We start from the raw sequence: 9197 nt of genomic DNA on the forward strand, positions 1-9197 counted from the left end.
ACTAACCTGTATAAATAAAGGTTGAATGAAAAAAAAAAGTACTTTTACTTTTAATACTTAAGTATTTTTAAAAGTAAGTACTTTCTTACTTTTACTTAAGTAAAAATGTTAAGGTGGTACTTCTACTTTTACTGGAGTACATTTTTGTCTGTTTATTTGTACTTTTACTTAAGTACAGTGTTTGAGTACTTTCTCCACCACTGCTAAATACCAGCTCACCATCACTCTCTAACTGACTCCCAGCTTCTGCAAGCAACTCCTCCTACACTCCAGTCATCTGCTACAAAGAGGGGTAGGGCATATAGCTATTTTTATGTTTCTAAGTTTGAGCAGCTGTGGCGGCCATCTTGAATTGAGGTGACTCCAAAAGTTATCAGTTGTAAAAGTTTTGTAATGATTACTTTCTGAGAGTTTCATTAAAATCCATCCAGTGGTTAATGAGATGTTTTGATAATGCAACAGACATACAAACACACACTAACACAGATACCAGCATTCTCATTCATGTTTACAGAGGATAGCATGCCTCTCTTGTGCTTCCAGCCTTGTAGTAGATGATCTTGTACTTGAGATCCTTCTTGAGAATGTCTCTGACGGTGAGCTGCTTCTCACGTTGATGGAAGGAAGTCACCGGATCTGTGATATTGATGGTAACTGTGGTTTCATTCACTTTCCCCAGAGAGAATTCCACAGCACTGATGTTACCTGCAGAGATCACTCAGTATTAAAAATGGTGCATCTTATATTCATGCTGCTATTTAATACAACCAGAGCTCTTATTAAAAAACTACTTTGTGCTGAAACTTCAGGCCCTTTTCCACAGAAAAAAGAGAAAAGAGAAAAAATAAGTCAGAGGAATGGAATCCTAACATAACTGAGGATAAAGAACATGTTAGAAAAACCTTTTCTTTTTCTTTCTCTTTTTATCCTTTCTCCAAAACATGTCTTCTAAGTTTTTAAGTTTGATCGGAGCAGGTGTAGATCTGCCTACAGGGAATAGATTAGACTGAAGTTCACAGGCGTCCCGATGTTGAAAGGATATGGGACTTACTTTTCATTCTAAGCTGACTTCTAATTTCGTTACAAAGTTGTTTCTTGTTATTAGGTTTTATGTTATTGTTTGGTGTTATGGTTGCAGGATGTCAAAAATGGATTAATGCTAAAATTTATTGATGAATAATATTACGCTTGTGTCCATGAATGTAAATGGCATGAACGATCCAGTAAAAAGGAGTAAAGTTATAATTAAAATGAGAAAAATGAATCCCGACATCATGTACTTACAAGAGACACATCTTTCCCAAGAAGAACACAAAAAATGTAAAAATTGGGATATAGAAATACATATTATAGTACATACAAGAAAAGCCGGAAAAAAGGGGGGGGGGGGGTAGCAATACTCATCAAAAACTTTGAATGTGCTAAAGTAATTAGAGACAAGGAGGGGCGTTATGTAATAGTAAGAGGAAAATTGTAAAACAAGAAGTTACATTGATTAATATCTATATACCACCTGAGAGTGATAAACAATACCTTAAGACTCTGCTAACAATGATAGTATTGCAGTCGGAAGGGGTCATGATATGTGCAGGAGATTTTAACATATGCCTTGATCATCGAATGGATACAACAAGCTTCAACAGAAGCAAGATTAGCTTAACCAGAATGATTAATACAACAAGGAATGGTTGACGTATGGAGGGAGTATTATCCTACAAATAAAGAATATACTCATTACTCTATGACACATAACACACACTTGAGAATTGACTATGTGATTATGAACAAATGGGACCTCCACAAAGTAACTAGATTTTGAAATTGGAGTTGCAGATATTTCAGATCATTGCTCTATCCAGATAAAACTAGACCTAAATAACAGAAAGAGGTTGGAAATTAAATTTTTAAAACAAGACTACTATGAATTAGGACCAAAGGCAAAAAGACTACTAGCAAGGCTTTATTACAGGACGCACAACTCAGGACAGCATCAGGTTGTGACAGTTTTCAAAAGTATTTAATAACAGAAAGAAACCTATGCAACAAAATTCTGGGGTGCCAGTCCGGTATCCCTCCTGACACATAGGATAATTTCATTCAAATACCTTTGCACAGAATACAGCCACATAAGGACCGGACACACAAGGTGTTGACCCTCAATTGGTCAAATGACAAACAGAAATTTTCTTTTTGAGCAACAGCACATGAAAAAAAAAACCTCAGCAACAACAACAACAACAAAAATATCGCTATTTTCCTGGCTTTGAAAGCTCAAGTGTCCATAAAGAGGAAATAAACAATTAAGTTTAAAAAAATGTCTTTACTGTCCTTTCCAAGGAGGTACAGGCTCCCATATAAATTTCCTTTTGCTCCACAGCAACAGCTGCAGAACAATGACACAACAACAAAAAAAAAACCATCAGGCTACATAAGCCATAAACTTTCATATTTACAGGGAAGAAGAAAAAAAAAGTAAACACTTACAGTGTACAATTCAAACGGCAGATATGGAAACACAAAATAGGTTCCTACGTTTCTGTGATGGATAAACAATATTCAATATCACTATAGAGTGTAATGAGTATTTTACTTAGGAAACTTGAAATTGTAAGATGTCGCCATGTGCAATGGACCTACCGGAGTTTCAGTGGTGAGGGATTGAACAGCCTCAGCGCTGTGCCTAAAACAAGGTTTCCGATCTGGGATGCACGCTTGTGACGATTTGTGAAAACGTCTGTCCGCTTCTAGCGTCAAAAGGTAACTGACTGAGCGTCCTGAGAGCCATCATATTTCCTGGTCTCTCGTGAGCGTGCATGACATTCACATCCCTGAAAAACGAGCGTCAGGTGTTGTGTCGAAAAAAACAAACGCCCAAGCCTTTTTCCTGGGTTCTCGTGAGCGCCCCCCCCTTGAGAAATTCCAACTAGTAAGGGAAAACTAATTTTATTCACCTTAATTGTTGGACACCTTTCAAGTAGAGGCTGCATTTACGAAGCTAAATAGAAGTTAGAAATAGATGTATTTTCCTAATTGTTCAGAAGTAGTGAACCCAGAAAAATCTTCTTCATCACTTTCTTCATTGATTATTTCCAGAATTCTTTGGCGCTGTGCTTTGTCCACTTCTTCGGCTGTGGGGTAACATGGTTTCATTTGTGAAACATGAACCACACAGAGATCTTCACCAGTGTCTTCCAACACTATTTCATAATTTACAGGGCCAGTCTTCCTAATAATGCGATAGGGTCCCTTCCATCGCGGAGCAAGTTTGGCAGTAAATGATTTGTCTGCTTTAGACAGGGGGTGAGAGCGTATCCATACTCTATCTTTTGAAAGAAAACTGCCATCTCTTTTTCGACGATCGTAGTTTTGTTTTTGTCTTTGTTTAGCTTTTTTCAGATTAATATCTGCAAACTGACGAAGTTCAGTGAGTTGTTTTGCAGTGGTATAGACAGAAGTGTCTGGATCACACAGGGTTGGATGGAGTTCTGTATCCAAAGGTCCTTTAAGTAAGCGTCCCAGATTTAACTCAGCAGGGGTCACGCCTGTAGATTCATGAACTGCTGAGTTCAGAGCGAATCGAAACTCCAGTAAGTATTTTGCCATTAACATAGAAAGAAATCATAACTTTGATGTTACGATTGACTCTTTCTGTCAGGTTGGTTTGTGGATGGTATGCAGATGTTTTCTTCGGTGTGAGATTCCATTTTTTGCAGGTTTCATTAAAAATGGAGGAAACGAATTGTGGACCCTGGTCAGAAAGTATGTATTGTGGTACACCCCATCGTGTCAATATTTCTTTGATCAAGTAGTGAGAGACTGTTTCTGCAGAAGCTTTGCGGAGGGGAAACATTTCAACCCACCGAGAAAAATAATCTACAAGCACCAGGAGGTAGATGTTGCCATTACTACTCCGTGGAAAAGGTCCCATGAGATCCACACCTAATAATTCCCATGGTGTACTCACTTCTGTTTGCTGTAGTTTTCCAGGAGATTTCCTGACTTCAGGTTTATGTAGTTGACAGATTTGGCAGTTCCTCACGTAGTCTCGAACATCAATGCTCATTCTTGGCCAATACACCAAGGCTTGCAAACGTTTATATGTTTTATACCGCCCAAAGTGTCCAGATAGAGGGTCATCATGATGGTGATGCAACAACTGCTGACGTAGTGCAGGGGGTACATAAACCTGATAAAGGGTTTTATGCTGTAAAGTGACAACTCTGTAGATTTTGTCTTCTAAAATGGTATACTAAACGGCTGGTGATTCTTGTACTGGCCCTTTTTCAGTGATTTGGTGGCACAGATCTTGTGCAAATGGGTCTTCTTGCAGGGCTTTCCAGATATTTTCATCTGAAATTTGTAGTTGACGAGAGGTGTCTCGCATGGACCGTAGTACAACTGCACAGGTAAGTTGAGAATGGTTAGAAGTGTCAATTGGGGCTCGCGACAGAGCATCTGGAACTTTATTATACTTTCCCTTTCGATATTCAACAGTAAAAGAGAATTCCTGTAGTCGAAGAGCCCATCGAATCAAACGAGTACTGGGTTTTTGGGTTTTAAACACCCAGACCAAAGACAAATGATCCGTTACCACTGTGAAATGTCGTCCTTCCAGGTAACATCTCCACTTTTCAATGGCCCATACCACAGCAAGACATTCTTGTTCTGTTGTAGAATAATTTCTTTCTGCTGTGTTAAGAGTTCGGCTGGAGAAAGCAATAATCTGCTCTGAACCCAGCCCAGTTGGTTGAGTTAACACCGCGCCTAACCCCACATCACTGGCATCTGTGTAGACAATGAAGGGTAACTTCAAGTCTGGATGACCAAGGATAGGTGGTGAAGTCAGACGTTCTTTCAGGGTTTCAAATGAGGTTTGACATGATGGTGTCCAAATAAATTTTGTCCCTTTTCGCTTCAAAGCATTCAGAGGTTCTGCCAAGGCTGAGAAATCAGGCACAAAACGATGGTACCAACCAGCCATTCCTAGAAATCTCTGAAGCTGTTTGAGATTCTGTGGGACAGGGAATTCCTGAACAGCCTTAACTTTGTCTGGGTCCACTGCAATACCATTCGCAGAGACAACATGTCCTAGAAATTTTAAGGTAGAACAGAAAAACTGACTTTTTTCATATTTATGGTAAGATTGGCTTCACAAAGTTTATCCAAGACTGTTTGGATGTCTATACTGTGTTGTTCATAAGTTGGGGAATAAATGATAATATCATCTAGATATACCAAACAGCTTTTCCCACGGAGCTCACCTAACACCAATTCCATTAGCCTTTGGAAGGTGGCTGGTGCATTTTTAAATCCAAAGGGCATAACTTTGAACTGAAAAAGCCCATGGGGACACACAAAAGCAGTTTTCTCCTGGCTTTCCCGGTCCATGTGCACCTGCCAGTAGCCACTATTTAAATCTAGAGTGGTAAAAACTACGGCTCCAGAAAGGGTTTCTAAAATTTCCTGAATGTTTGGTAATGGATATGCATCTGTGTGGGTGTTTGCATTAAGTTTCCTGTAGTCGACACAAAAACGAAGTTTGGGGTCATTCTTTTTAGGCACCAAAACAACCGGAGCAGCATATGGTGATGTGGATGGTTCAATGATGTCCTTCTCCAACATCTCATTTATATGTTCATTAATGAGCTGTTGTTTAGCAAGTGACACTTGATATGGTTTCTGTTTGATCGGCACATCGTGTGAAAGGTAAATCTTGTGGTTGAGTACATTGGTACACCCCAGTCTGGTGGTACATACGCCAGAATTTGTACGCAGTTGGCACAATAATGCCTGCTTTCCAAAATCATCCAAATGTGCATTGTTGACTGCATTTTGGAAAAACTCTTCATTTGTTCCCAGTGTAGTCAGATCGGCAGGAGTAATCGCTGAGAAAAAAGCAAGCTGTTCATGAATTTTATTAGACCATGATGCAAATTCATGTAGGAAATTGTATTGTTGTTTTCTGTTGGATTTGAACCAGTAACATTTTCCAGAAACGTCAAACTGTAGACCAGAGAGGGAAATGAAATCAAGGCCAACAACTGCAGGGAAGGTGAGGTGTTGAGCAGACAGGATAACACAAGGTAAGTTTATGGACTGGCTTTGTAATGTAATGGTAATTTCACTCCATCCTAAAGGTTGTCGTTCTTCTCCATCGGCTAAATATAAGGATCCTCTTGTCCAGGGTTTGATTTCTCCATTCAGTTCATTCCAAACTTTTTCATTCATCAGAGTGTAAGAGGAACCTGTGTCTAAAATTGCAGCTCCTTGCCAGGAGTTTATGCTAATGGGAATTAACAACTGACTCGGTAGGGTGTTTGCTGAAGAAATGGGTGTAGAGCAGAGTTCACTGGTAAATCCAGTGTTAGTGAGAGAACCATGCATTGCTGGGCCTGAAGTTGAAGGGGTGTGTGAGGGACTGCTTGTCGGGTGAGGAGAGTTTGAAGATGAAGGGGGCCTATTGGTTCCCACCTGTGGACAGGTTGCAGGAGAATGATTGCCTTTACAACGCCAACAGAATGGTTGAGATGGACGATTGTGATTCTGGCTGTAATTTATTTGTCTTTGCCATACTGTGTTGTCGTGGTGAGGGGGTCTATGTTCACCAGTTCTAGATGGTAATTTTGGTTGTTTCTTGTGTTCATACTGTCGTTGATTGTCTCGATCTCTCTCCAGCTGCTGTCCTAGATGAACAAGCTCATCCACAGTTGTTACCCTGCTACTCCTCAGCTGGCTGGCCAACGTGGGATTTATGTTTTTCAATATTAACTTGACAATATCCTCTTCTTGCATCTGGTTTCCAGCGTCTACATAAAGATTGATACATGTATATGAAATCTCTGATGCTCTCATTTTCTCCTTGAACTCTGGCCCTTACTCGTTCTGCCAACTCATCTTCATAATCCTCAGAGAGAAAAGCGGTCTGAAACTGCCTTTGAAAATCAGCCCAGGTATGTACGCGCTGTCTGGCTACATCCCACCAATCTCTGGCTGTACCATGCAACACGTTCCTTAATGTAGCCATAAGTTCCTCATCTGTTAATGAATTCAATGCCAAATAATCCTCACACCGTTCCAAATATTGTAGAGGATCAGAGGGGTCTTCTAATTTTCCAAATGTTGGGAACAACAATTTTACAGGGCTTTTCCCCAAGTCCCGACTCCTGTTTATTGAGAAGGTAGCGCCACCTACAGCCATTTGAGTTCTTGTTAACCCAGGCCGAACAGTAGATTCTATTTGGGGTTTATTAGTAAGTGTCATTGTTTCTGGCATATCAGGATACATTGTCTGTATTGTTTTATCCATCATTGTGATCTGGTGGCAGGTCTGGGTTGGTTGGTTTTTTGTCACAATCTCCTTTGTCACAGATTTAATTGTCGTTTGGCATACTGAAATCTCCCCCTGCAGGCAGAAAATCTGTTCCTGCAGAGCGGTAATGCTGTCTGTAACTGGGGTAAGCATAGATTCGAACTCCTTTAATAACTCAGAGTGGTGGTGTTTTAGTCTCCAACCAAGAGTAGCTTTTGTTTGTGAGAGTAAGTATTCTAACTGTGCATCCATGCGTTCCTGTTGTGCGTGTACATGAACTTGAAATAATTCTTCCACTCTTTTCATTGTGACGTCTCCCATATTGCCCATTTCCCGCTTAACACTGACTTTAAAATCTTCCATAACCATTTTTAACTCTTTTACAGAAGTTCCAGTTACAGTCTGTGTTCTATGTTGAGCACGAGGAAGTGGCTGCGGTACTAATGGAGGATCCAACATTAAATCTGGACAAGTTAACTCCATGTCCAAAAGAGAATATGCTGTGGAGCGTAACAGGGAGCGTAACTCTGTTGGGGGAGAGGAACTAATTAAAGGGTGCTCAATAATATTTGCCTGTGTGCTCATTTTTTTTTTGCTATATATTTGTCATCCAACACAAAAACCTAAGTCCCATCTGGGGTGCCAATTTTTTATGTGACAGTTTTCTAAAGTATTTAATAACAGAAAGAAAACTGCAACAAAATTCTGGGGTGCCAGTCAGGTATCCCTCCTGACACATAGGATAATTTCATTCAAATACCTTTGCACAGAATACAGCCATATAAGGACCGGACACACAAGGTGTTGACCCTCAATTGGTTAAATGGCAAACAGAAATTTTCTTTTTGAGCAACAGCGCATGAAAAAAAAACTCAGCAACAACAACAACAACAAAAATATCGCTATTTTCCTGGCTTTGAAAGCTCAAGTGTCCATGAAGAGGAAATAAACAATTAAGTTTAAAAAAATGTCTTTACTGTCCTTTCCAAGGAGGTACAGGCTCCCATATAAATTTCCTTTTGCTCCACAGCAACAGCTGCAGAACAATGACACAACAACAAAAAAAAACCCATCAGGCTACATAAGCCATAAACTTTCATATTTACAGGGAAGAAGAAAAAAAAAGTAAACACTTACAGTGTAGAATTCAAATGGCAGATATGGAAACACAAAATAGGTTCCTACGTTTCTGTGATGGATAAACAATATTCAATATCACTATAGAGCCGTGGTCCGCAACCAACGGACTTCGTTCCGGATACGGACCCATATGCCATCTCATCCGGACCCGGAATAAATTGTTAAAATATTTGTTAATTTTGACGGGAGAATTAATTTAAAACCGGAGCATTTATTTTTTTCCCTATCTGACACAAGTGCTTTTACCAGCACTGCACTGAGCAAGGATTGGAAGCTACAAACCAATCGCGTGCGAGTCATACTAACCACGTGGTTCAACTAGCGAATCAAATCGCCAGCTTGAACTCAGAGCGAGTTGTATGAGCAAACCGAAGCAGAGGTTTGTAGCCAGGCACAGACATCCACGCAGTGTGATATAAGGAAGAGGAGGTGAAAGGCGAGCGAAAAGCGATTGAAGCGAGAAACGCAGGGAGGTGATACAGGAAGACAGGGCGTGAATTACAGTCAGAAGAGGTGCAAACACTATGGCGCTTTCTAAAAAGAGAAAAGTAGATGCCGAAAATCGAGCGTTCAACACGGAATGGACTGATGCATACATGTTCATTCTTCCACCCGCGAGCACGAAACCAGTGTGCCTCATATGCTCCGAAACCGTGGCACTTATTAAAAGTGCCAATGTCAAGCATCACTATGAGACTAAGCACAAAGCATTTGACCAATCATACCCCCCTAAGTCCGAACTCCGGAC

The 9197-nt window shown here is 40.2% G+C and overlaps 1 protein-coding gene across 1 annotated transcript in view; it reads right to left on the minus strand.

The window, feature by feature from the left end:
* LOC108228643 (tissue factor-like) overlaps positions 1-9197 on the minus strand; it is a 55731-nt gene that overhangs the window by 20186 nt on the left and 26348 nt on the right. Inside the window, exon 5 of the mRNA XM_037981927.1 lies at positions 527-705. Coding sequence (XP_037837855.1) covers positions 527-705 — 179 coding nt within the window. The remainder of the gene's footprint in view (positions 1-526; positions 706-9197) is intronic.

Source organism: Kryptolebias marmoratus, linkage group LG20 (genome assembly GCF_001649575.2).
Source record: "Kryptolebias marmoratus isolate JLee-2015 linkage group LG20, ASM164957v2, whole genome shotgun sequence".
NCBI lineage: Eukaryota > Metazoa > Chordata > Actinopteri > Cyprinodontiformes > Rivulidae > Kryptolebias > Kryptolebias marmoratus.